The sequence below is a fragment of the Ochotona princeps genome, chromosome 9, assembly GCF_030435755.1.
Source record: "Ochotona princeps isolate mOchPri1 chromosome 9, mOchPri1.hap1, whole genome shotgun sequence".
Lineage (NCBI taxonomy): Eukaryota > Metazoa > Chordata > Mammalia > Lagomorpha > Ochotonidae > Ochotona > Ochotona princeps.
In genome coordinates this window covers 1381841-1409396 of record NC_080840.1, presented here as the reverse complement: position 1 = coordinate 1409396, position 27556 = coordinate 1381841, and the positions used below count along the sequence as shown (strand labels likewise).

General features: G+C 57.6%; 2 protein-coding genes across 2 annotated transcripts in view; one reads left to right on the top strand and one right to left on the bottom strand.

Annotated features, from left to right (window-relative positions):
• Positions 1–5667: 5667 nt before the first annotated feature.
• Positions 5668–6600, top strand: CHRAC1 (chromatin accessibility complex subunit 1). The gene is made up of 3 exons (XM_004580746.2): positions 5668–5895; positions 6074–6200; positions 6278–6600. Exons 1-3 carry the CDS (start codon positions 5749–5751, stop codon positions 6370–6372), a joined length of 369 nt encoding a protein of 122 aa, XP_004580803.2. The 5' UTR covers positions 5668–5748; the 3' UTR covers positions 6373–6600.
• Positions 6601–15309: 8709 nt separating this feature from the next.
• Positions 15310–27556, bottom strand: part of AGO2 (argonaute RISC catalytic component 2) — a 66803-nt gene continuing 54556 nt past the window's right edge. The window contains exons 12-19 of the mRNA XM_058668445.1: positions 26917–27101; positions 25404–25563; positions 23277–23367; positions 22166–22360; positions 21099–21233; positions 18630–18731; positions 16302–16501; positions 15310–16202 (exon numbers count right to left, since the gene is read on the bottom strand). Of these exons, the coding sequence (XP_058524428.1) occupies positions 16094–16202; positions 16302–16501; positions 18630–18731; positions 21099–21233; positions 22166–22360; positions 23277–23367; positions 25404–25563; positions 26917–27101 (1177 nt within the window). The 3' untranslated portion in view covers positions 15310–16093. The remainder of the gene's footprint in view (positions 16203–16301; positions 16502–18629; positions 18732–21098; positions 21234–22165; positions 22361–23276; positions 23368–25403; positions 25564–26916; positions 27102–27556) is intronic.

The window sequence follows — 27556 nt, the reverse complement described above, 5'->3', positions numbered from 1 at the left end:
CTCAGAAAATCTCTTTAAAAGGGGCGGGGGGCCCAGTGCGCTAGCATAGAGGCTGAGGTCCTCACCTTGCACATGCCAGGATCCCATATGCCTGCCGGTTCTAATCCCGGCAGTCCCGCTTCCCATCCAGCTCCCTGCTTGTGGCCTGGGAAAGCAGTCAAGCACAGCCCAAAGTGTTGGAACTCTGCACCCATTTGGGAGACCTGGAGAAGGCTCTGGGCTCCTGGCTTTGGACTGGCGCAGCTCCAGCCACTTGGGGAGTTAATCAACAAACGGAAGATCTTCCTCTCTCTCTCTCTCTCTCTCCTCCTCTTTGTATATCTGACTTTCTAACAAAAATAAATAAATAAGTAAATCTTAAAAAAAAAAAGCAGCATCAAAAAATTTCCCTAAAAGGCTCAGTTTCTTGCCCTGTAACATGAGCCCCCAGGGCCTCTCTGCTGCTCCCCTCCTGGGGTCACTGGTGCTGGGCAGGGCTGCACCAGGACACAGAGGCATGTCGTCTCCTAGGGCACATGACAGATTGGCTGTATCCTGGCTGCTGGCGTCATGTAGCCCTCAGCCCTCTCCCACCGGCCCCCTTCGTAATGATGGCATTAAATGTACTTGGCTGCCAGCCACGGCTGAGACCTGTGTGGAGTTCTCATCTGATGTGCGAGCTTTTGGAAAAACGCCTGGAACCACAGCAAGACAGCCTGGGGCCAGGAGGGGCACCCCTTGCCCCCGTCGGGCCCCTCTCGCGTCCCCAGCCCACAGCACGCAGGGCGCCAGGCAGTTCCTGCTCTCGGGCCCTGAGTCGAAACAGAGACCCAGGACACAGGCCCTGCATCGAAGCTGCCTCCTGGCCGCTCTGCACCGTGACGTCCAGCCACTGAGGCTCATCAGCAGGAGGGGTCTGCAGGGGTCCACCCCAGAGGCCTGAGGCAGGGCAGAGGCGCCACGGTCTTCCCTCGTTCTGCCTGGAGGCTTTACCTCATCATGTCCCACCTGCTGGAGGTATTTTTTTTGTCACAGCGCTGGGGTAGCCATGGCCAAGGAAGTGGCCGCAACTGGCCCTGGGTCAGAGCCTCCTGCTCTGCTGCGAACGCCCTCCCCTGGCCTGGAGGTCTTGCTCCTGGTCGGGGTCCACTCCCTACCCCTGGGGGTGCCCACAGATTCTGGGGAACAGCTTGGCAGTTCTGGAGCCTGAGACCTCCCTTGGTTGCGTGTGTGAGTGCGTAATACTTTAATTTTTTTTTTAAAGACTCACTTCTTCATATTTTTTTTATTGGAAAGGCAAAGCTATAGAAAGAGACCAGACAGGGGAAAGAGGGATCCTCCACCTGCTGGTTCACTCCCCTGGTGGCCGCAGTGGCTGTCAGTGGGCGGGGCGGAAGCCAGGAACTTCTCTCTGCTCTCCCACGTGGGTGGGTGAGAGGGGGTTTCTGCCCCCCACAGCCTCCAAGAGGCAGGGCTGGGCCAGGCTGAAGCCAGGAGCCTGCATCTCAATCCAGGTGTCCCATGTAGGCGGCACCTGTTCCACCGGATGCCACTGCCCTCAGGGGGCAGATGTGCCTGGTTCCATGCCCTGGAGCCCTCAGCCTAGGAACACCCACCAGCCTGGACAGACGGCTAATAGGGCTGTGCTGTGGGGAATGGACAGTCCCATCCACCCCCCAGCTGAGCCGGAGGCCGTACGTGCACATGAATTCAACAGTAAGTGAAGACGTGAGTGTTACCCTGCAAAACTCTCACATGAGAACATGAGGCAAAACCTCCCAGCCCTGGTCCTGGCATTCTAACGTGGCCGGTAAAGCTGCTGCCTGAAGTGCCCTCAATCCCTGTGGATGCCAGTTCAAGTCCTGGCTGCTCCATTTCCCATCCAGCTCCCTGCTAAGGCGCCTGGGAAAGCAGCGAGGACGGCCCGAGTGCCGGGGCCCCTGCATCCACGTGGCAGGCCTGGATGGCGCGCCTGGCTTCAGACTGGCCCAGCGCTGGCAGCTGTGCCATTGAGGGAGAGAATGAGAGGATGAAGATCTCATACATCCTGTCTCTCTGTAACTCTGCTTTTCAAATAAACCCGCAGAACAAAACAAAACAAACCTCCCAGCCCTGGATCGAGGACCAAGGGCATGGGCAACGAGAGAAAGAGTGCATGTCAGTAAATATTTCTAAACTCTCAGCATCAAAGGTCACCATCAACAAAGTAAAAGAGAGAAAATATTTTCAAGTGGCCTACCGGGTAAGGGGCTCTCGGGAACACTCAGACAACTGAGTGGGGCTGGCTCAGTGTTTAAAACGGACAATGAACCGACATTTTGGAGAACTGGTCACAAGTGGCCATGAGTACACAGATGTACTCAGGTGTCATGACACAGCACGCCAAGCCTCTGCCTGTGGTGCCAGCATCCCACATGGCCCTTGTTCAAATCCCAGCTGTTACACTTCCCACGCAGCTCCCTGATAATGCATTGTTTTTTAAGTTGAGGCAGAGACAGGCCACATGGCTGCCGAGGAGAGGTTGGAATGCCTGACGGCGCAGTGGCTGCACAAAGCTGTGTCTCCCACAAAGCGCACCCTCAGGCTCGGCAGCCCTGCTTTGGCTCACACCCCAGCAGTGGAGAGCTCAGCAGGTATTCACATTCCCAGGTTCAAGGCTGTCATTCCTGGAGCTCACAGACAGCTGACACGGAGGCACAGTGTGGCCATTCAGTGAGGCACTCGGTCACCTTCCCAGTGAAGGGGACACTGCCTGTGGGCAGAGCAGGGCCTGTCGGTATCAGCGGGGCTGCAGCTCATGCCACCCCAGCGGCTAGCCCAGTAGTAGCTCACCACCATAACATTTCAAAACATCACCTCTCGGTGCTCTCCCACAGAAAACGGTTGATGGTTTCCCCTCTGCCACCCAGGGTCACACGCCTGCCCGCCCCTGCCCTGCAGCAGCAGTGAGGGGAGAGGAGCAGAAGGGCGCTGCCTGCCTTGCCAGCCTGCCCGCCCCTGCCGCGGGCTGGCTTCATCCCTCATTATCCCCCCCTTCTGTAATCACAGCCAGGTAGAACTCTATTTTCATTCTTTGTCTCACTGCATCCCGGTGAGCTGGGATGATTTATGAAGTGCCTCTAGCTGCTTTCAGCCCTCGTGCAGAGAGCCTCACCTCCTGCAGCCCTGCTTCCTGCTCCCGTGGGTCCAGCTGTGGACGCTGTGCTGCAGGTGCTCCGTGACCCCTCTGCAGGGCTCGGTTCCAGCCCTTAGACTGGGACTCGCAAGCAGAAATCGAGAGACTCTTTGGCCATCCCTCACCCTCGCCCTGCCCGCCCACTGCCCCAGTGTCTGTGGGGATAAGATATTCTTGGATCGCCAGGAGACAGCTCCAAGGACAGCTCTTAACCAGCACGAGTCAACCCTAGTCCATCTCCTCAGTGGCCACACTGGCCTCACAGTGAGCAGGTGGGGGGCCCAGTTCTGGGAGTGAGGTGCAAAGGGAGGCCTGTGGAGAGGGGTCTTCCCTTTCTTGCTAGGAAAAACCTTTTTGCTTCTCCCACTGTGAAGTCTGGAGCAGCAGCAGCCATTCTGGAAGCAAGAGGCAATGAGCAGCATGCCGGCATGGGCAACAGAAAGACACTGAGTCCAGGGATGAGCTCTCGGTGTAGTTGTGGCTACCTTTTCTATTGGCATGGCACGGCCCAGTCTTAGCCGGTGCTAGTGCTCACGGGGAGCAACCAGGGGCTAGGAGCTCTGTCAGCTACACGCCCCCCTGGCTGTGTCACACCCGGGGAGAGGAGAGGAGGAGGAGCAGAGACAGGGCCACCTCTCACACACAGCACCTCCAGTCTATCCAGGCCCAGGGGACTGGGCCACCAGCCCTGCAGGGCACCTGCTGCAGCCCACACCTTCTTGCAGGTGTCGGCCACGGGCAGGATCTAACCAGGACCTGGCTGGCAGGGCCAGGCAAGGCTGACACCGTACAATGAGACAGTACCAGGCCCACTGGTGGGGAGGCGTGTGCGGATGGAGCAAGCAAGCAGGTCCCTGGCTGTCGGTGTTACCACAGGGTAACTCTGCTCCGCCCTGCTCCACCCGCCAGCTCCACTGGGGGGCGCTGGTGGCAGCTAGGGGATATCTGGTTTGTTTTTTTCCAGAGATTTTTTTTTTCATTTTATTTTTGATGATGTTTATATAGTTGATCAATGGTTAGTTGGTTGAGCATGTTGTTTCCAAATTTTCTGCTTCTTCTTCCTGTATCTGTGGGCGAGGGGGGGAGATAAGGGGAGAAGCCGTACCCAGCCTCTCAATCTCAGTACCTGGGGACGGGAACGGCCACCCGATGTCATCCCAGAGTCCCCATGTGCAGCATGCTCTGAGGGTTCCGCTCAAGTGGTTTTGTTAGTTCTGAAATGCTGTCGATCTCACAGATCCAAGGATGAGGAAATCCTCCCAAGGTCCATTGGCCGACAGAGTATACCTTAGAGGGGGCGGCGTGGCATGTGGGTGCTGGGTGAAGCCCACTGGACACCCAGTGGCACCTCTGTGGGGGCTTGGTATATGGGCTTGCAGGGCTGGGGGATGGCACAGGTGCATGACGGCTCACATCCAGGATTGGTATTCTGACCGCGCAGTGCATGTGTCAGAACTGGCCCTCAGTGCAAAAGACGGAGCACTGGACAGCATGCCCAGATGTACACGGCGGACATGGCAGCCCATCGGGGCCTGCAGAGGACATCTGGTACCACAGCAGAAGATGGAGGGCAGAACAAACTGGGCAACTACCCCAGCCAAGCATTGACAGCAAATGTGTGGGCGAAGGGAGACTCTAAGGTGGACTGTGTCAGCCAGCGGACACTGGGAGGCTCTCCTCAGCCTCGGAGTGGCGAGACCCACAGCTCTGCAGGCATCCTTTATTATGATTTTATGTTACAGAGAGAAGGGGGTGTGATCCTCCGTCCACTAACTTCTCCAAATGGCTGGCAGTGGTCACAGCTGCTCTGCCTCCCACGGAGACGCAGGGCCAAGCATGGGCCATCCTCCCCTGGATCCGAAGTGGGGCTGCAGCCAGCAGCCCAGTGGCACGCCCTGCGGGCTGACCACCTCCCTACCTGACCTTCCTATGTTTCCCTGCCCCACTCCCCAACACCCCTGAGAGAACCACTAGTCATACAAAAAGCCCGGGCAGCCCAAGGCACAGCACGCCTGACTGACCCCTGGACAACCGCCACAGCACTGGCCCAGGCTGGGGGCCGGCTCTCCCCGCCGGCACAGGCCAGGCACTCGCGGTGACCCCCTTCGCCTTCGGCCCGGCACCCCGACTCGCTGCCCCCCGTTCCCGGGCCCCTCACTCCACTAACCCACAGACCCCAGCTCCTTGGCTGCGGCGCTGCTCAGGGGCCTGGGTGACCAGAGCGTGGCGGCCCCACAGGGCTCAACCCAGCTCCTTCCAACATTTCCTCGGGCCGGCCCTCGGGCCGGCCCGCCTCCCGTGCACCTTCCTCTGGTCTGTCCACCCCGCGCTCCAAGTCCCCACCCGGAACCGAACCCTCGGCCCTCAAGCAAGAGAACCTTCCCACGCCGTCTCTGCCCAGCCCAGCGGCTCGGGGCCGGGGTCCTCGGCGCAGACGCGGCGGAGCACGGGGCATCACGGGACGTGTAGTTCCCCACTCCAGAAGTGTAGCTCTGTCGCCCGACGTGGGCGCTTGGCTCGAACTACAACTCCCAGGAGGCCGCGGGGCCGCCAGTACCGACCGGCTTGGCCCGGCAGCCACTGCCGCGGCGAAGATGGCCGGGGTGTCAGTGGGCAAGGAGAAGGTTGGGGAGGCACGGCTGGTCTCGCTGCCCCTCTCCCGCATCCGAGTCATCATGAAAAGCTCCCCCGAAGTGTCCAGCATCAACCAGGAGGCGCTGGTGCTCACGGCCAAGGCCACGGTGAGGCAGGGGAGTGGGGACGGGCGTGGGACCGCCCTTAACCGTCGCGCCCCGTAGGGTCCCCACGGCCCCGGCTGCGCCCTGTCCCTCTCGCCCACGCCCGGTTGCGGGGAGCGCAGGGGCTTTGGGCGCGGGCTGCGCGCTGGTTTCTCACGCGGACGCTCCCACCTCGCCCTAGGAGCTCTTTGTGCAGCACCTGGCCATCTGCTCGTACGGCCACGGCGGGGCCCAGGACAAGAAGGCGCTGACCTACGGCGACCTGGCCAGCATCACGCAGCAGTCGGACGCGCTGCAGTTCCTCACAGGTACCGGGCCGTGGCCGCGCGGGCTGCGGGGGTCAGGGCCCGCCCTGCCCGGCTTCTGACCAAGCCGTGCCTTTCAGACATCCTACCCAAGAAGATCCTGGCCAGCAAATACCTGAAGATGCTGAAGGAGAGGCGGGAGGAGGAGGACAGCGACGCGGAGGCCGGCTCCTGAGCGCTGAGCCCTCGCCTGGGGCCCTCAGAGACTGCAGGCCGAGGTGGACACCGGGTACCGGGCCTGAGCCTGCACCTGCACGCTGGGCCTTGGGGGGCTCCCCCACAGCGAGGCCAGGTTGCGCCTGCTGCGGTCCAACGTGTATTCCATGGATTTCTGCGTTTGAAGCAGTTGGGGTGGCGCTGTGTGCAGGTGCCAGTTTTCTATGGCGAAGAACATCTTTTCTATTAAAGCCGTGGGCACATTTTCACAGTACCTGCCTCGTGGATCTGGCCTGCTTGCTGCGCGTTTGTGGGGGCACGTCTTGCAGGCACCAGGGACAACAGGGATTCTGGCTCGTGCCCAGCCCTGGATTGTGTGGGCGAGTTGGCACGTGGGGGTGGAGAGGAGGGCACAGCGGCCTCTGCCCTTTCACGCGTCCCTCAGGCCCGGGAGTGGAGTGCGTGCACCTGTCCACCCTGGCCCCACCCCCACCTGTGTGTCACCAAGGTAATCAGCCCACCTTCTCCAGTGTGCAGGGCTTGCCTTAGGGCCATGCCCACTTCCTCCTCTGAAGTGCCCAATCGTGGGTGCGGGGGCTGTGCTGTTGTCTTGCCTGTTGGGTAGCAGTGTGTCAGCTTCCCTGGGTCTTCCACTGCTCCTGTGGGCCATCATCTGGGGCTCCCTTCTTCGGGCCACTCTTGTGACCTGGCAGGTGAAGCTATACCACCTGCCACACCAGCTCCTGTGTTGGCACCAGGTTGAGTCCCGGATGCTCCATTTTTTGTCCAGCTCCCTGCTAATGGGCCTGGGAAAGCAGCACAGGACGGTCCAAGTGCTGGGTCCCTGCACCCACATGGGAGACCCAGAAGAGCCTGGCCCTTGGCTTTGGCTTGGCTTAAGATCTTTTCCTCTCTTTTTCAAACAAATCTTTTTTTTTTTTTAAAGATTTATTTATTTATTTTTTTATTGGAAAGGCGGATATACAGAAAGGAGCAAAGACAGAGAGGAAGATTTCCGTCCGATGATTCACTCCCCAAGCAGCCGCAACGGCCGGAGCTGCACCAATCTGAAGCCAGGAGCCAGGAGCTCTTCCAGGTTTCCCACACGGGTGCAGGGTCCCAAGGCTTTGGGCCGTCCTAGATTGCTTTCCCAGGTCACAAGCAGGGAGCTGGATGGGAAGCAGGGCTGCCGGGATTAGAACCGGCACCCATATAGGATCCTGGCGTGTGCAAGGCGAGGACTTTAGCCACTATGCTATCGTGCTGGGCCCCACCAAACAAATCTTTTAAAAAGGTATTTGTTTGAAAGGCAGTGGCAAGGGTCAGGTGGGGAGGGAGAGAAGAGAGAAACCTCCCTTACTGGTGTGACTCTCCTAAGTGGCTGTGACGGCTAGCAGCCTAGAACTGCATCTGGGTCTCTCATGCAGGTGCAGGGGCCCAGACCCTTGGGCTATCCTCTGCTCCTTTCCCAGGTTGTAAGCAGGCAGCTAGATGGGAAATGGACAGGCCGGAACGGGTGTCCACAGGGGATGTCTGCAGACAGGAAGCAGCCTAGCCAGTGTGCACATCTTGATAAAGATGTTTGTGGTAGCTCACCAGGCTAGTATTCCGTGTGTAAGCGCCAACATCCCATATGGGCACTGCTTCCTGTTCCAGCTACTTTTTAAAAATCTTAAAAAAAAAAAAGGGAGAAGGCCCGGCGCGACAGTGGTTCAAGTCCTCCAGGGAGCAGTCTTGCCTGTGTTTCCATGACATGCCAGGCCTCAGCCTGAGACGACAAGGCGCCAGAAATAGCAGGAATTTTATTTTATTTTTTTGCTGACATACTATGAGGCAAAACAAAATTGACACCATACAAAATAACTTTATAAAATATCATTCACATCATATTTTATCAGATTTACAGCATTCTGTGCATGTTAGGGGATTATGTAAGGAGGTGAAAAACACTATGCCAAACTTTCAGGATTAGTTTATATACACACAGTAAGAAACAAAACAAATAACTGTTAGATCTTCCATGAATTTATTGCAAAAATAGTGCAAACTACTTAACCTAGTAAGCTGTGAAAACAAACTCGAAAGGACCCAGCTAAGCTTAAACACGACAACGGATGCTCAGTGTCGCAGCGTGGAGCCTGCCTCACCAGTTTGTCATGTCCATCAAGGCCACTCCCCGCGAGTCCGGGCAGGGCGAGCGCAGAGGAATGGGGGGTGCGGGAGGCAGGCTCGTGAGCCCGCCGGCCACACAGCCTGTGCTCCCCTCATGGGAACGCGCCGCGGTCTGGGCTGAGCACAGGCGAGATGCCATGGTAGAGTTACATGCTGTAGCTGAGCCTCCCTCACCTCCGGGTAACACGGAGAAGCGGCTCGGGAGAGTGGGAGGGACTGGGAATGCCACTCTGTTCCTTCCTGCGCAGGGTTTGGGGAAAGTGTGTGACTCTAACTTAGGGCACCTTGGAACCAGAGCAATAAGGGTACAATCAACTAAAGACCAAAAATGCAACCAACCAGCCAACCAAAAAGTATACTAGACCACTATAAGAGTACTTTGCAAATTTTCTTTCGATAGTCTATTAAGGGTCCAAAAAAGAAAAAAAAAAATTATACTTAAACAAAACAATAAAAGCAAAACAAAATGCTACATGTAAAAGCTAAAGAAACCAATGCAGCATATTCAGGCTCTTCCGCTTGAGGTACCTGTGAATCGACTCACAGCCCCGAAGTCCTCCAGCCAGTGCGGGCTGCCGCCAGGGCGTGACCGTGACCGAGAAAGTGCCAGCACGCAGCATGTTAAAGGACCATTCGCTCTTTACAAAATATAGCTTAACTATCAACCTGATGGAAGCTAAAAAATTAAAAATATTTCACTTGAATGATTTTTTTTTTTGCCTTTGAGATCCTGCAGCCAAAAAGTTTTTTTTCCCCCAAATTAACTTTCAAAGTTTTGCCGTAAGGAATGTTGACTCTCTTGAAAAACAAAAAAACCAAAACAAAAAACTGGAGAGCTCCTTAAAATAGTCAGACTCTCCTTAAAATAGACTAGAGACTACAGGAAAGATCCCTAATTTTTAAATTTCTTGGTATAAAATCAAATTTCTTAAGACTTCAAAATATTTGTGTCATCTTCAAATAATTAAGTAAAAAAAGATTGCCAGAGTAGGAAAAGTCTAGAATTGTAAACTGCCCAATATAAAAGCAGGGACAGTCACCCCATCGCCTGCTGACTCGTCCCGTCTGGCGCCTTCCAGCAGGAGGCAGCCCCTGGCACACCCGGGCCCTGGCATCTGCCCATGCGCCGTGTGCCAGAGGAAAGGGGCATGCGTGGCTGGGGAAGCAAGGATGCAAGGATTGGGGGGGTTCTGCCTCCGGCTGCCCCTTGGTTGGCACGTAAAGGGAGGTGATACCTATCAACAAATGCATAGAAGAGGTGGAACTGGCTACTCGCACCAGCGTGCCATCTGTGCTCGGCCAGGATCATGCCCGGGCCAGGGGCGGAAGGGCTGTGGCCTTCTGGGCGAGCTGGGAGACTCCAGACCAATTCGTGTAATGCATCAGGGTACAACAGAAAAGGCACAAAATAAATAAAAACAGTATTTAAATAAACGGAAATGATGACTTCAAGTTTCATGTGGAGTTGTATCTCGCTGTTTGGTTACTTTTTCCAATTGAATTTGACAGACTTAGTAAATAGCACCCAACTTGTTTAACTGAGGTAGATCCACATTGTAAAGAAAGCTGGGTCCCCTCCGCTTGTATCCCTAAACCGAAGATGCTTTTACGAAACACAGAAACCCATGAGAGTCATGTGCAGAGACGAGAAGAGGTGACCAGTAAGGACCCGGGCGCTCTGCCTGCGGGGGCCACCCCAGAAGCAGGGACTTTCCCACTGGGTCTTTTTGGCTGACTGACGGCCACAGAAACGCGCCATGGTCCATTCTCATCAAGTCAGACCGAGAGGAAGGGAAGGGGGAGGCATAGAGAAGAGCTCACCGCTGCCCTTTCCAGCTCCAGAGAACAGCCTCATGGTGGCGGCGCTCCGCCCCAGGCTCACTCGGCCTGGCCTTTTCGTTGTTTGCTGTTTGTTTATTTTTCTAAAAATTTTTTTGCATCCTCTGAAACACACGACGTGAACATCTGATTAAGGCTTAATTTAAAGTGGCATCACCACAGAGCATCATGCAAGCACTGAACATCCTTGGGACGCATGAGGACAGGAGCCTGGGGTGGCGTGGGCAGGGTTTCCACCTGCGGCACTGCTACACAATCCACACAGCCAAGAGAGCACACAGGGAGGCCACGGCGTACGCACAAGTGACGTCACACAGGGACTGCACGTACGGGGGCCCATTCTGAATGCCTTCCACCAGGCCTTGTTGCTGGGGTGGGGGGAACACATCTCAATTCATTTTTGGTTCTTCTTCAATTATTTTACAAAAATAAAATGAAACTAGAAAAGCTGATCCCACTAAGGGCTGGGACCCCCTCAGTACGCATTAGGGAAGCATCTGCCATGTGCCAGAGGTAAGAAAGCAAGCTGGACTCAGAGCCTGTGTCCTTCTGCACTGAACAGGCCAGGAGCCACTGCACACACGCCGAGAATCTCAGAATCATCCTCCAAATTTTTTTTTAATAAAAATGCGTCTGTCTATAATGCAGAAGCGTGAACTCGCAGCTCCAACACTGACAGAGCTGTCACCCCTCGGGGCGCGCGTTCCACTCCCCTGCAGCTGGCAGGGGGCTGAGGGCAAGGCCAGCGTGGCATTAAAACCCAGGACACTGCTGACTTCTGCTCTGAAGCATCAGATTGTCCACTGAGAAAGTGCCTGGACTCGGCCGGGGGACGGGTTAGGGCCCGGGAGGACCGGATAGCACCTTGCGCCTCCCACGCACTCCCAGAGGCCACGGCCACGGCCACCACCACAGACCCTCCTGCAGGCAGCCAGGTGTGCAGAACCGCTGGGTTCCGCTGATGACCACGGTCAAGGCCTGACTGAGACACAGGCGTGGTGCTGCCCTCCTGAACCCATTTACAGTGTCAGGAGCCAGGGGCAGTCACCTACCAGTGCAGAGTTGGACTGGCTGGCTTCCCAAGGGGATCTGGAAGAATAGACTCCACATCCAGGCTCAGGGGCTGGTGTGGGTCTCCTCCTGGGGCTGTGGCAGTCTCCCAGAGCAGCTGGGGACACCGCAAGCACAGGAGCCACCACTGCCACTAGCGGGGATGCCCCCGACGACCGTGCAGCCACGCGCCAACAGAAGCCTGCCTGCTCCTCGGGACACCGCCCACAGGGCGGACAGCTCGCCCAGGGGCCCGGTCACACACCCTGCACCAACTCCTGCTGGAACACCCCCGAGCAGCAGGCAGGCATCCCACGCACAGTCTTCTGCAGGCTTACATACAGATGGGTGGGGGGATGGATACACACCTCCCGGGACCATGGGGAGAAGCACTCAAGGGGCCCGCTGTCAGAAGCGCAGCTGGGCCATCTGATCTGAAGTCTGTGGAGAGAGCAAGGGGTAAAGCCAGGCTGAGCCGCCTCTACCTGCCTGGATGGCCCACACAGGGAGGCTCTGGACACAAAGCCCAGGCCCAGTGTCAGACGGCGGCCATGACCTTCCTTCCAAAGAGGGCCCTGGACCGAACCCCTGGCCTGGCCTTCCTTTCTGCCCTTAGCGCATCCTCAAGCTGAGTGACTGCAACTCCAGGCTCCAAAGCCACACAGAAGCACCTTCATGTTTACAGCAGGTAGGAGGGACCCGGGGCAGAGGGAGCCTGTTTTAACTCATTCATAAGCAAAGGGACCGAAAAAAAAAAAAAAAAGGAAAAGAAAAAGGTGCCTTCTTTGCGTGCTTAGGAGTGGGCAGAACCAGGCCTCAGCACGCATGGGCCGCATGGTGCCACGGCCAGGGTTTGGCACAGTTCTGAAGCCAGCAACGAACAGGTGTATACGGGCAGCACGCTGGCAATGGTGTGGGCAGCTACGCCGAACAGCACATGTGACTCCATTCAAGGGTTCAGAGGTAGCTTTTATCTGCAATTGGTTTATTTACTTTTTTTTTTAATTTTTAAAAAATTTTTATTTTTAAAAATTTTTAAACTAAAAGGTATTTAGACACCACCTTCTTTAGTGATTTGGCTAAGCCAATACATTCACTTGAGACAAGAAACTGGCAAACATACCCAAGGAAGCCGAAGGCAGGGCACCGTGCGGGCCCTCGGGTGGCATTACCCATGTATGCCTAGTCTGGGCTCGCCAGGCAGCGAGACTCTAAACACAGCTGCCTGTTGGGGGCTGCAGCTCAGGCATCCGACCAAGCGCAATCACAGAGCGCCGGGGACAGCCACGGATGAGTGTGTGGGCACAGGAAGGATGGCAAGCCAGCACCATCAGCCTGGGTGGGAAGAGCCGGATGGTGCCACACAGACCCAGCTCCAGGCCTTGAGCTCCCGCAAGTGCTGGAGTGCCCTCCACCAGAGCAGATGGCAAAGTCCCTTTCAGAAAGACCAGAGAGCAAGGTTTGTCCTTCCTACGTGGCCAACAGACACAGTCCCTGCGACTGTCACACATAACACTGAAGGATGCGGCGGGATTGTGAATCCAGAGCAACGCGTTGCGTTCCTAGCATCCCTGCTGCGGCAGCTATCTGCAATCGTCTCCAACAAATACAGCAGATGCAAGGTCGGACAGAGTAAAAAAGAAGCTGTCAAACAAAACAAAAAAAAAAATCAGTGCAATTATTATGAATTGAAAACAATTGTCCTTACACAAGACTCGCCTGCCGTGCGCCGCGCATGTGCAGAGCGGGTGGGGGCTCGCACCCAGTATACCAGGCCCGGTTCTGACTGCCAGGGACTAGTGCTGAGTGTAAGGGGCAGCGGCAGAGCCAAAGACAAGCTGCCCGTGGCTTGCCCGGGCACTGGCGCTGGCACATCTAGATCGCAGTGGCTTTGAAAGCGCCACAAGAAAGCACCCCACCAACGGCTATAGTGGCCGCGTGCTATGAGTCTCAGCTTTAACACATCGTATCAAATATATAATCTGACTGCAAAACTGCTCTGCAAAAATAAAATCTGACTCACCTAGCAGCCCAACGCGAAACCTCACCTCGCTGCATTGAGTAAGAAAAACAATTCATCCAGAAAAAACTACCTATGTGGCTCTCAAAAATAAGTCATCCGGCAAACTTGAAGGTAAACATCAGGCAATTTATAAAAGCTGGGGAAGTGCCCGCCACCAAGTCCCTACGGTATACCACGTCCACTACACCATCCACATTGACCAAATGAAAAGGAGCAGGAAAAGAAAAAATAAATAGCAATATTCGCGTTGAACAGCAATACACACAACACACGACAGCTGCGGCACTCATGCCCACCGGCCCTGCCGTGGCCCTGCTCCTCGCAGTCAGGGGTGACTATAGGGGCACATGACACATGCCACTCCAGGGAGTGTGAGATGCACACAGCCCCGAAGCATGGCAGGCTGCGGGGTGTGGCTGTCACGGCTTCTCCAAATGGAAAAGTGAAATCCAAGACCTAAGCGAGCCGCCTTCCTTCCCCAAGTGCAGCTTTCATCTCAACTTGGGAACGCTGGGCTTGTGAGGCATCCGCAAGACCTAGTGACCATGACCACCGGAGTGTGAGCTTGGCCAGTGATGGACAGGCATTGGAGGCGAGGGGCTCTCTTCCAAAGAGATGTGAAGTGAGCTCAGACATCCACCCCACGGCTTCCACGTTTGGCTTGCTGGCACCAAGTGTGCCTTCCATAAGAACAGGGTAGGGACAAAGCCACTGCAACTGAAGCTGCCACCACTACAGCATCTCCCAGACACAGGAGGGCTGTAGGACTCGAGGGGCGGGGGCAGGGAGTGGGCAGGAGCCTGAGGAACACTCTCTTCAGGCAGTGATAGTCCAGGCCACGCCACGCCGACCACGGGAGGCAAGCAGTCTCCACGTACAGCTACCATTACAGCTTCTACCAAGCGAAAGCAGGGCAAAGGGACCACCCCTCACCCCATGCCTCCAACTTCAGGGCCCACCCAAGATGCAAGTGGCAGACACCGTCCCTTGGGATACGTGGCTTGGCTCCAGATGAGCGGCAGTGGCTCAAGCCGACTGAACTGCAGATCCTAGCGGTAGATCTGGCCATGCGGTGCTGCCCCCTTAGCTGGAGTGTGCCTGGTGATTTGAGCTGAGGGTCTACCCGCGCCACCTGCCCATAGACAAGGGGTGGTGATGCTTCTGACAGCAAGGCTTCTGTCACCAACACAGATCTGGGAAAAAAACCAAAGACACAGCAAGAAGAGACGAACGCCGTGGGCAGGACAGCACACGCGGACACACGCACACTACTCCAGGATCTGTCTTCACAAATCACAGTCATCCCCTCGTCACTGCTGTGGCGCCCAGGAGGGGCGTGCAGCACCCCGCACCCTCCAATACCCCCAACAGAGAGCGGCCCAGCACAAGGAACCAGTGTTGGTCCCTCCCTCCACCGCCGTGCCAGAGGTAAGTGTCACACAGGGCAGGAAGGGAGGCCGAAAGACCAAGCAGCACGAGGGTGGGGGAGGCTCCTCCCTGGAAATTCTACATGCAACATGGGTTTGATTCCCACTAGAATCGCACACGGACAAACAGGGCGTCCAGCACCAATGGCGCTGCCTGGGACTGCTGCCTCCAGCCGCGTTGCCAGGCACCCATCCATCCTATGACACTTGCCGATCACAGTCATCCCTAGGACACAGACCCCTCAGACCCTCATGGGCCCCGTGACCTGGGCTGACAAGCCGGCAGGGAAGTGGTGAGTGGCCGAGGGGGCACAGGCAACACAACCCACTTGGGCAGGGGTGGGGTAGGGAGGGAGTGCGGTCACATGAGCTACATGTGAGCGCCGAGAGCCCATGGGGCGGCCAAACATCCCGAGGGAGAAACGGTGTATACCTATCACATTAATACTGCAAACCAGACATATATTTTCTCTCTTACATCACAGACAAACAGGGGGAGGATTGTACTGTATTTGTCACCACAGACCCGTATTCTTCAGAAACTTTGGAAAGTAAGTGTCACAGTCCTGCAGGACATATCTGATGATTGGACTCTCGGTATATTGTGTCTCTCTCTTTTTTTAAATACATTTTTTTAAAATGGCACTTGTCTGCCAATCTCTGGACCGGTCACTGCTGTAAACACACGCACGGCCGGCCTTCTGCCGCTGCCCCTCAGCGCAGGCCGCACACAGCCATGGCCACCTCGGTGGGGCCACGAGCGACCCTGGGCCCACGGCATCAGTGACACATCAGAAGGTTCAAGGCTTTAAAACCACAATGGTGTCTGTCGCTCTCCCTCCTGGAGCTAGTTTGAGCCCATCAATTTCATAGACAATCATGCGTTAAAAACAAGTAAATCGAGTGACCAAATAAATTAAAAATGTTTTAAAGCCCTGAGTTCATAGATTGGTTTTAGGAGATTTGTTTTTAGGAAACACGGGACTCTATCTTAAATCAGCAGCTCATAGATTTTGGCAAACCCTATTTCCTACGACGGTGGGGGTCTCATACAGGCCTGCAGCTCCAAATCCAAGTTTGAAATCTGGGACGGAAGGCATTCTGGGAAATGGAGAATCGGATAAAACCAACGGTGTCTCCTGCCCGATGCCCGAAGCTAGCTGTCGGGGCTGGGGGTGGCTGGTCTCGTGTGAATCCGACTTGGTGCACAATCGCTGAACACGAACACGTCAAGCAAAGTACATGGTGCGCAGTGTGTCCTGGTGGACCTGGACTGCTTTGGCCAGCGCCTGGTGGTCTCGCCCGTTGCTCTGGCCGGAGGTGTGGCTGCCTTCAGCACTGTGGGAGAGAGCAGCTGTTAGCCAACTGAATGGTGACGCTGGTGCCGGGGTGAGACAGCGGGGCGAGGCAGGGAGGGGACGAGCACCGAGGCCTCACCTGTCATGTTCCTTGTCCACCAGGTGGTACCTGGCCCGGAAGGCGACCAGGTGAGCATAGTAGGCTGGCGCGGGGATAGACACGGAGCGCGTGCAGCGCACGTAGGTGTGACACAGCTGGTAGGTGAGGATCTGCAGCTCGTCGGAAGAGAAGCGATTGTCGTCCCACAGAACGTGGTAGTGGGAAGGTCTGCTTGTCCCCTGGAAGCAGGCCAAAGCGCAGTCAGCTGCGAGAAAATCTTTCAGGAAAGAAGGGTCCTCTGGAAGAGTGTTTACTGATGGGGAGAGTCACACGGCATGACCCACGCTGAGGATGCTGCGGCCACGTGCAAGAAAGTGGGACTGTCTATCACCTACTGGGTATGGGAACACCGCAGTGACGGCGCACAGCAAGGTGTGGGACTGTCTATCACCTACTGAGTATGGGAACACCGCAGTGACGGCGCACAGCAAGGTGTGGGACTGTCCATCACCTACTGAGTATGGGAACACCGCAGTGACGGCGCACAGCAAGGTGTGGGAGCCCCACACCCCAGCACCTGGCTTGAGGGCCAGTCTCACATCAATGGGACCCTGCCTGCCACCCAGGGGGGAGTCCCGGATTCAGTCCTGGTTCCTTGGCTGGTTCAACCGTGGCTTCTGTGGGCTGCTATGTGGAGTGAGCCAGCAGACGGAAGCTGTTCTTCTCTGTCACAAATTCAGAAAGCCTGTGTGTGTGTGTAATTTCCCCAAGGCACAGCAATGGGTCATGCCGATGACATGCTGGGGACCTGGAGCCGAGGACTGTGTGCTATAGCACGCATCAACGTGCTGAGCCTGAGACCATGCCACGAGGGCCAGTGCAAGCAACACACATGTGTAAGACACAGCCGCACTGAAGCTGGTACATGATGAGGGGTTCCAGAAGTCCATGGAAAATGCACCCATCCTTTAATCCCACTTCCCACTTTGTGACACTCCTGTACGCATCAGCCTTCTAAAAGATCCCTGACACAAGCCCTGTGGACAGCAGCATTTGACACGAGTTCTTTCCGCATTCCACACTCCAGCAGGTGCAGTGAAGGCAGGGAATGCTGGCCCCTCCCTCCCTGTCCCGGCCCTTCCAGCGCGGCCCCCTCCCTCCCTGTCCCGGCCCTTCCAGCGCGGCCCCCTCCCTCCCTCCCTGTCCTGGCCCTTCCAGCGCGGCCCCCTCCCTCCCTGTCCTGGCCCTTCCAGCGCGGCCCCCTCCCTCCCTCCCTGTCCCGGCCCTTCCAGCGCGGCCCCCTCCCTCCCTGTCCTGGCCCTTCCAGCGCGGCCCCCTCCCTCCCTGTCCTGGCCCTTCCAGCGCGGCCCCCTCCCTCCCTGTCCCAGCCTTTCCAGTGCGGCCCAATCTCCCCAGACAAGCGTCCCTGGCAGCGGGAGCTCCCATGAATGGGTGGGAGGCCCCGACCGAGAGCAGCCAGCTCTGCTCCCCAGTGAGAATGTGCTGGGGCATCCTCTCACACCGCAATGTGAAGCATCACCACCAGCCACAGCTCCATCCACAAGTGGCATAAATGATGTGGAACTTTCAACATTTCCAACGGAATATGAAAAGTTCAAGTTCAGCGACAATTACGGCTAAGACACCAGTTGGGATGGGGGTGCCTGCACGCGTGCCCCAGCATCCTGTGCTTCTGAGGCCAGGCTCCTGCTCCCAGGGAAGCAGCACATAGTGAGTGGCCTTCCACAGACAAGGGGGGTTCCAGGCTGAGGTATTTGAGCAAGCTAACTTTTTTTTTTAAGATTTACTTATTTTTTTATTGCAAAGTCAGATACACTGAGAGACAGAGAGGAAGATCCTCCATCCAATGATTCACTCCCCAAGTGACCACAACGGCTGGCACTGCGCAGATCCAAAGCCGGGAGCCAGGAACCTCCTCCAGGTCTCCCATGCGGGTGCAGGGTCCCAAGGCTTTGGGCCGTCCTAAACTGCTTTCCCAGGCCACAAGCAGGGAGCTGGATGGGAAGTGGAGCTGCCGGGATTAGAACCAGTGCCCATATGGGATCCTGGCGCATTTAAGATGAGGACTTTAGCAGCTAGGCCACCGTGCGGGGCCCCAACCTCCTTTTTCTTACTGTGCCAAGCAAGTGACAATAAGCGAAGTTCACAGTAAACCTAAGCCAAATCCCATAAGAAATCCTGCTAGCCACTGTTTGAGCCCAGGGCCCACATGGTGGCCTTCCCCATGTGCACGTGCCGATGCCCAACAGCGCCCCAAGCAGCCACCCCACTGTAAGGCAGTATCCCAGGATCTCTGCTGGCCCAGGCCACGAGTGTCTGCTGGGTGCGTGCACAGGCGGTGCTCACCTGGATGCCGGCGTGGCTGCACAAATAGAAGTCAAACTCGGTTGGGTGCGTGATCTTGGTGTCCACGGTGGTGCCTGCTGGAATGTTGCCACTCTTGCCAACCTGTATGACACAGGAAGCTCATGAAGGCAGGGTGGTGGGCAAGCCCACAAGGCCAGCACAGCACATGTGCTCGGTGCAAACGAAGAGCTGGATTTAGCAACGACCGCCACAGTCACACCGGTTAATGCTGTCTGGGGATGGGGCCGTCTCTGGCTACATTTCATGATGGGCCAAAATTTCCACACAGCCCTCTCCTCTGGCAGCTGCTACTCTGATTTTGGGCCAAGGCAGAAATCATCACTAGCTACTGACTAGGCCCTAGACACTGACAGCTGTGGTGTGCAGCCACACGAACAGCTGCTCCGCTCTGCCCCAAGCAGCCCTGGCACACCAGTCCTCAGGGTTGTTGGCAGGCTCCAGCCGTGTGACGTTTCAAATACACAGACAGCCGAACATGCCTGAGTACTTAGAGCGCTTCAGTAATAAGTACAAGGCGCTTACGACTTTACTTCTCATCAGCCTGTTTTAACCTTTAACTTTCTGGAAGCTACGGTGCCCTCTGACCTCTCGCAGACCCTTTGCCCCCGCCTACCTGGTCCATTTCCCATCTAGATTGATTCCTCCTGGCCTTCTGTTGTTGCTACACCTCCCAATGTTGGCCAGCATGACACTCTGCTACTTTAAAATATGTGTGCACATGTGCACACCCCACACTCTGGCTCATGTGTGTGTACCTGCCCGCACACCCTGCACTCCAGCTTGTGTGTGTGTGTGTGTGTGTGTGTGTGTGTGTTTGCGCGCGCGCACGTGCGCACTCTGGCTCCAAGAGGTCAATGTGACTGGGCAGCTGACATGAGTGTACTCCCACCTGCTGGTGGCTGTCACCTCACACCCCGGTGTCTGCTGCCTCACATCTGTACAGCTACACCTCCCGCAATCTCCACCCCCCGTGCTCTGGTCCCCCACCCGTGGGGCCAGCCAGGATGGAAGGGTGAGGCTCGGTGCCAGCCTACAGTCAGTCCAGGCAGGGTCTGGAGCTGAGCCTGGGATGCTGGGCTAGAGGTGCTTACCTGACTCACAGCGCTGACCCACGTCCAGGCCCACACTTGGCACGCTTGGGCTAACTGTACTTGACCATTCTCTAAAGCCCTCCCTGTAAGATCACTCCCTGTGAGCTGGCGAGGCTTGCCACACGGCCAGCACCATGCGCAGAGTTCAGCTGTGATTCCCATTAGTACCACATGGCACAAGGTGCCAGGCCGGCCCCTGGGAGAGCACTGGGAGACGATCTAGCACTATGCCTCTGCCACCAGGTGGGACCCTGGATGGGGTATCTGGCTCCTGGCTTTGGGTTGACAAAGCTCTGGCTGTCACGGCCATTTTGGGAGTGAACCAGTGGAAAGAAGATCTGGGTCCTCTCGGCCTTTTATAAATCTCTGAAAACTGAATCCTGGGGTGTTAGTGTTGTGGTGCCAACAGGCTAAGCTGCCAGTGGAGTGCTTGGGATCCAGTCTTGCCTCTGCCTCCAGGCAGTGCCCCTGGGGTAGCACAGGGTCCTGCAGAGGACATTCTGGGCTCCCGGCTCTGGGTGCTGAGCGCTATGTGTCAGCCTCTCCCTCCCTCTGCCATTTGCTTCCCAAATTAATAAACACTCCAATGCATGAGAGCGTCTAGGCGATGCCGAGAGCCATTCCTGGTACTCCCTGGGACTGCGAGGGACAGGGCGGGGCTGCAGGCGGCCTTCTGTGAACGCCTGTCTGTGGTCACGGTCCTCCAGGCCTTTGGGACCAGGCCTTCCTGGTTGAGTCGTGCCAGGCCTGTCTGAAATCGGGCAGGCTCTGATTTTAGTTCACCCTCTGTCTCCTTTCTACTTCGTTCTTTCTGTTCCGGGAAGGGAGAATAGGTGCAGGAGGGCATGGGGGTGCCTGTGTGGCCCTGAGAACTCGCCACCTGTGCAGTCCGTGACCTTGTCCATGGCACACACAGTGGAAGGCTCTGGAAGAATGCCCTCTCAGTCCCCAGCATTCACTGGGCCACCTCTGCCTTCGCCCACAGATCCTGCCAAGCTCCATACACGAAGCTCAATGGCTCAAGCTTTTTAAACTTTCTTTTTTTGTCAACATGACCTTTAAATGTGTAAGGATAAAGGAAAATAAGTTTCCGGTGAGACTGAGGTTTGGAACTCTGGGTCGACACTCCCCGTGTGTGCAGTAGCGACCCACTTACTCAGCTCCTGTCTCGCTTCTCACCAGGACCCAGGGAGATGTGCTGAGAGCGCCCCTGCACGGTGGGCTGGCCCACTTCCGTCAGTGTCATAGCCCTGCCCTGGCTGCTGATGTTGTGGGCACAGCGACTGCTGTGTCTTGTGCTCACATTGCTGATGCTGAGGTGTGTGTGGTGTGTGTGTAGAGGCTCATGCACACTCACCCGCTCGTTCTTGTCTGTGCAGAAGAGCCTGGTGTGGTGGCGCTTCTGCACCACTATGAAGGTGATGCCTGGCTGGTAGTCCTTCTCCAGCTTGATGCAAGCCTCGCGGATGGCCAGCAGCTCGTGATGCAGGACCTGAGCAGGGAGGGGTGCAATCAGGAGTGGCTGGGGTGCGGAGGCATCTTGCCCCCCAGAGCCCCGAGCCTAGTGTGCGTTTGTAACCAACACCAGCATGTGACCAGGAGTGCGACTTCACACTGCTCAGCAGCTAAGCCTGCTTCTCCACTGGGGAAGGACCGAGTCTGAGTGACAGCTCTACGCCATGCGGCCGAGCCGCCAAGAGAGTGTGTGCTTGGACACTGTCCCAGTCCACTCATGTCTCAAGTGAGAATGTTGCACCACGCGGGCTTCAAGTAAAAACGGCCAGCGCCAGGCTAAGGGCCCGGTGCGCCAGCACCTGCACTGATGCCCCACAGGAATAAGGCAGTCTCTGTCCTCTTCAAGGTGGGACAGGCTCATGGCACAGGGCAGCACAGACAAAGCCAAACTGCACACAGTTGTAGCAACTGTACCAGCCAGAGGCTACAGTGCTCTTGCCGGGTCCAGGAAGCCCAGCCGTGCTGGCCAGGTGGGCAGAAGCGGAATGGCAATAGGCCTGCAAGACCCAGCTGGCAGCACCACAGGAGCTCCAAGCTGGTTCTTGCCAATGAAGGGCAGCCTGGCTCAGAGCAGCAGTTCTGTTCACCCAGGAGACCAGGAGGCAGCATGCAAGCTTGTCTAGGGCTGCCCAGCTGGCCTGCCAAGGACCAGGCTGCGGCAGGCCCACCAACCAGGGCACTCCCACATGGCTGGATTGCCAGGGCAGTGGAATGAGTGGGTGTTGTAAGCAAGCAGCCCTTGCTCACGGGAGTAGCAGGTCAACACCTGCGTGCTGGGCCAGAGCAGCCCCGTTACTGCCTTGGTTCACCCCCACCCCTCGGCTGGGCTGACTCAGCTCTTCACGAGTGTACTGGGGGGCGGTTCTGCTGTAGAGAAGGTGGTCCCCAACACAGCAGGAGGTGGCCCACCTGCTGGAACTGGCCCTCTGAGACGCCATCCCGGTAGAAGATGATGCGGGTGGGCTTGAAGCGTGTGGACTTGTAGAACTGGATGAGCAGCTCACGCACCATGGCAGCCAGGTCCTGGATGATCTCCTGCCGGTGCTGCTGTACCCGCACCGTGGCGCAGTAGCGGTTAGGGTGGGCATCCATGCTGCCCACAACCTGTGGGGACAGGTGGTGAGCACGTGTCGCGGGCTCCCCAGAGCACCCACTTGCAGAAGACACAGCACAGACCCAGGGCGGCCACAGGGCCTCCATCATGGCCAAGCGCCTCCGCTCTCCTGGCGAGATGTGTGCTCACACCTTCCATGTGTGAGGCCCCATTTATAAGAGATGTGCTGACCAGACTCCCCAGCAGTGCCCTGTACCCGCGGCGGGCATCCATAATCAAGTGAATGGGCTCACGGTCCCAGGGGAGTTGGGGCTAGGGAGCCACGGGGCTTGCTGGGAGGCTCCTCCTGGCCCCTCCCCCACCGGGAGCCCTGGGAATGTTCAACATAAAGACACCTCAGGCACCCTGAAGGTCAGAAAGCACAGCTCCGCCTATGCCCTAGAACTGTTTGCAGAACAGTTCCCCTACGTGAGTCCTGCATGTCCCAGGCCCTCTATAGTCCAGCCCGGCCCTGGACTATGGCTTTGCTCCCAGATCAAGAGCAAAACAAGCTGGTTTGCAACATGCTCCAACTGGGTGTAATTGAATGGATAGCTGTCAACTCCGAACTGGGGACAGGAGATAGCCCTCCAGCCCCTTACGGGGTGCCGGGAGAGGCAGCCTTAACTGGCATCTCATTCAGTGCCCCAGTTGGCTTTCCATCAGACAAACAGCACACATGCAGGCTAGAAACCTCAGCTCGCACGTGCGCAGTGGGTGAACCCCAACACACAAGGCTGCGTGTCTCCTGGGCGAGACCGCCTCCAACTCTGAACTTCCATCACCACATCCCCAATGGCTCCCTCCAGTCCCCTCCAGCACCAGCCCCCGCCCGTCTATGGTGACAAAACCCTGGCCGAGGGGTGTGACGAGGCCTCGGGCCCTGGAGGGGAGTGAGAGGTATGGGTTCACCCAGAGGATACTCACGGCAGCGATTGAAGGCTTCTTGCCATCCCCGGCAGGGGGGTGAGTAACATCAGCACCCAGAAATATGACTGGCTGCTGGAACACGGGCGGCCTGTGGCGGGAGGGAAGCCAGCGTTAGCGCGCACAGGTGCCGCGGCCAGGCTGTAAAGACCCTAGGACTAGGGCAGTAACTGGGAGAGGAGGCCATGGGGGCGGCCAGCCGGGCACACCTCAGGCTCTTGACAGCTTCAGGAGCCGCTCACTGTGGTCTCACAGCTTTAGCTGGCTCAGGCCGGCTGCACTGGCACCTGTGTCGGGACTACAGTGTTCCGGGCATCCAGGAGTGGCGAGGACATTGTGGGAGCAGTGCTCTGGTCTCACTGGACTGAGGGCTGCACTCTGTAGCCCAAGTGGCCAGGAGGATCGTCTTGAGGCTTCCAGGCACACTCCTGCAGATTCCAGAACTTCTCTAGCCTCTCTGAATTCCTTATCACTTGTCAGGTCATTGGTTGTGGGCCGCTCCTCTCTCTCCTGGGCTGGGTCAGGCAGTGCCTTCATCTCCCCACTGTTCTGGGGCATTCCACCTGCCAGGACCATGTGGCTAGGAGCCCCTATAGCAGAAGGCCAAGCGGGGGCACCCCACATCTTGCTCCCTTTCCAGGTGTTAATGCCATCTGAGGGCTTGAGTGCAGTCTTGTCTGGCACAGGGGCTCCAGGCCTTGACTCAGGCCTGCTGGCAGGGTGCTGCACCTGCCCTGGGAGTGGGAGTCTCTGGGGACCCTGCCCTCATGACCCGAGTGCAGGTGGCGAGGGCTTCACCTGTGCAGCCGTGCCAGTGTCCAGCAGATGTTGGGCAGGAGCCTGCCATGCTGTCCACACTGCCGCTGGCACAGAGCCACTCTGCAAGGCCTTGCCGTCGCAGCATGAGGTCACAGTAGCTGTCCCTGGGATCGTGCTTCCAAGCAAGCGCGGCTACCCAAGCCCCACGCGGGCGTGACTCAGCGACTCCTTCTCTCTGCTCCCTGCAGGTCCTGCTGCCCGTGCAAAGCTCCAGAATTCACTGAACCCATTAGAGCCCTGGCTAGTTGGAGGCGGGTTGCCATGGCAACAAGATGGCTTCCCAAGGTCCTCAGAGACTTTCACATCACCCAGACAGACACATCTTACACCGCACTATGGTGGCTTGCCAGCATGCTGTGACAGGACAAACTTGCACAGCTGTCTGGGGCCTGGCTGGCTCTCCTACCTCCAACTTCACCCCAGCCTCACCCCTTCCATGACCTTTAACCCTGACATTCTGCAGGATCCAGCACTGCCCCTACAAGGGGTCCCACTCCTGCAGTCTCCTCATTGTCTCTTTCATTCATAGTCTGCGAGTACGGGGCTCCACCCACATGCCACCTCAAGCCAGCGTCCTCTCCCCAGATGCAAAGGTGCAGCCTCAGCTCCAGCATGCCCAGCAGAGCCGTGTGGTCACTTGCAGCCCTGAGAGGTTCCGGCTGGGACGCTCTCCTGGCCCTGGCTGTTTGGGCACCTGCAGCCCATCAGACTGCCCTGTGCTGGAGGGCCTCCTCAAAGCTCCAGGCCCACCCCTTCCAAGTGCTGCTGCCCTCCTCCCTGGGGACAGGAGCGACGCGCCTATGGGGGCTGCACTCAGGCTCCTGTGCCCCCTTCAGGTGTCCCACATGCCTGGCTCACAGTGGACAGAGCCCGCTGACCATGGAAATGGCACTCCCAGTTCTCAGAAGCACCTGTGAACTTGGGCAGTAAACAAATCCTCACCACCATGCCCACACCCAGATCCTCCGTGGCAGGCAGGAACTTGGCCAGAGGCTGTGAACTCTGGGGGTGTGTGTGCAGAGGTGACTCCAACCTGTCCCCTGTCCCCCACCCCATGGACCCAGCCCTCGGGCAAGTGGACAGCCAGAGCACAGGCTGCCTCTGTCTGGTCCTGCCAGGGGTGGCTCCAACCCCAGTGTCCGCCCCAGGCTGTCGGGGAGACCTTGCTCAAACAGCGGCCAGGCCACATGGGAAGCCACCTCTGAGCCATTTCAGGGGCAGCCTCAACTCCTGGCCCCCTCCTCTGACCCTGCCCTTGACCCTCACACCGGGCCCGGGGAGGGGCCGCCCAGCCTGACCACACCTCACCTGCCCTGGGGAAGCAGGATGTTGTTCACACCGCCCAGCTTGACATTGATCTTCAGGCAGAGGTTGGACAGGGTCTGCGGGGTGGTCCTCTGCACGTTCTTCATCTGCACGCACTGCGTGGCCATACCCAGCACCGTGTCCCCGACGCGTTTCACCTCAGCTGCGGGGCGCGAGAGGCACACACCACACAGCTCAGTGAGCACCTCAACCAGCGTGGCCGCCGTCGGCAGCCTCCACCCCACCCGAGGATCTGTGTGTAAGCCCCGCAGCTATGAGTACAGGGGTCCCCGGGGGGTGGGTGGAGAGCAGGTTCGCGCACCTGTGCCAGCCCACCTGCTCAGGAAGGGGAATGACGCAGCAACTAAGAGCAGTGGAACACGTTTGCAGGGCCAAGAACGGGGTGGGCAGAGCCCTGGGAGGGCCAAGGGAGGGGTGGGCAGAGCCCTGGGAGGGCCAAGGGCGGGGTGGGCAGAGTCCTGGGAGGGCCAAGGGTGGGGTGGGCAGAGCCCTGGGAGGGCCAAGGGCTTGGGATTTCTAAGCAGGGGTAACAGCATCTGTCAAAGTCTCGCAGCACACGTGAACACTGGATTGTTAAAATAAAGAGAGCAGGGCCCGGCGCCATGGCCTAGCGGCTAAAGTCCTCGCCTTGAATGCGCCAGGATCCCATATGGCCGCCGGTTCTAATCCCGGCAGCTCCACTTCCCATCCAGTTCCCTGCTTGTGGCCTGGGAAAGCAGTTGAGGACGGCCCACAGATTTGGGACCCTGCACCTGTGTGGGAGACCCCGAAGAGGTTCCTGGTTCCTGGCTCCAGATCGGCGCAGCACCGGCCCGTTGCGGCTCACTTGGGGAGTGAATCATCGGAGGGAAGATCTTCCTCTCTGTCTCTCCTCCTCTCTGTATATCTGACTTTGTAATAAAAATAAATAAATCTAAAAAAAAAAAATAAAAAAAAAATAAGAGAGCAGCATCCTCAAAACCCCTGGCAGATGCAAATTCGACATCAAAGAGCTCCTCAGGCCATTCCCTTTCTGGATTCTTCCAGGAAGCAGCTGGGCCACCCCTCAGCCGGCCCCGGGCAGCTCTGTGGAAACACTGACTCCGGGATGGTATTAATAGTAGCGCCAGTGGCCATCCCCGCTGCTTTTTTTGGAGCCTGGGCTTGGAGGCATGGGGCCCGGCTCTCAGGCACCACGACCCTGTCGCCGGCCAGCTGGAGATACCCTGGAGACATCCTCCATGTCCCCGCGCACTCTGGGCTCCAGACCGGCATGTGAAGAACAAAGACAGAGCCCCGAGCCCCAGTGGGCGCCAATGGGTCGCAGGGCTCCCGCACTGCATGGGGAGGGCCAGCCGCCGCTCTGAGCCCTGGGCTCCCAGCCTGAGGAGCTGCCAGGAGAGAGAGGGGCCTCACCCTGCACACTGTTCAGCAGGGCGGCAGCCAGCCCGCCCACCTCCTCCTCTGCGGGCAGGCAGAGCAGCATGCAGCCAATGCTAGCCCTGCAGGTACCAACCATAGACGGGTGTCTTGCCGGGCAGAATGACCACCACGAGCTGCAGGCCAGCATATGTGTTCTTTAGGTGCCGGAACATGGGCTCCACGCTGTCGGCGCCCTGGGCATACTTGCAGAAGCACGGCTGGCCCTGGATGGGCATCCCTGCGTCTCGTGAGATCTTCCTCAGCTGCTCTGTGAAGGACCTGAATAAGACAGCAGCATCAGCACCCCATGCTATAGGACGCGGGCACCGTGAGCCCCAGTGGAACCCCAGTAAGACCAAGCAAGCCAAGTCCACACAGGCACTCAGGCCTGCATGGCGCTGCCTCCAGCGTGACAGAGAAGGTCCTGATTATGTTCACACTGCCTTGCCACTGGACACCCCGGGCTGCTGTGGAGACAGCCTGACCTTTCAAAGCCCATGCAGCAAGCCCTGGGGTGTGACAATGGGACAGTCTCAGCTACTGTCCCTATGGGCTCTTCAGTGACCCTGGCCGGTACCACCCAAGACTCGGCTAACCAAGCAGCCCACGGCAACACGGTGCCCGCAGCTTGGGTCAGTGGGGAGCAAAGCAATGGCTACCACTGAGGTAGGCTGGTATTGTGGCACAGAGGGCCAGGTCACAGCCTGCAACTCCAGCAGCCTGTATGAAGGCTG

What these genes read in the sequence shown, in the direction of transcription:
- CHRAC1 (XM_004580746.2), top strand. Translation starts at nt 5,749, where the DNA reads ATGGCCGGGGTGTCAGTGGGCAAGGAGAAGGTTGGGGAGGCACGGCTG. An exon ending in TGCTCACGGCCAAGGCCACG is followed by an intron (nt 5,896 to 6,073) that starts GTGAGGCAGGGG and finishes ACCTCGCCCTAG; the next exon opens with GAGCTCTTTGTGCAGCACCT. An exon ending in CGCGCTGCAGTTCCTCACAG is followed by an intron (nt 6,201 to 6,277) that starts GTACCGGGCCGT and finishes CGTGCCTTTCAG; the next exon opens with ACATCCTACCCAAGAAGATC.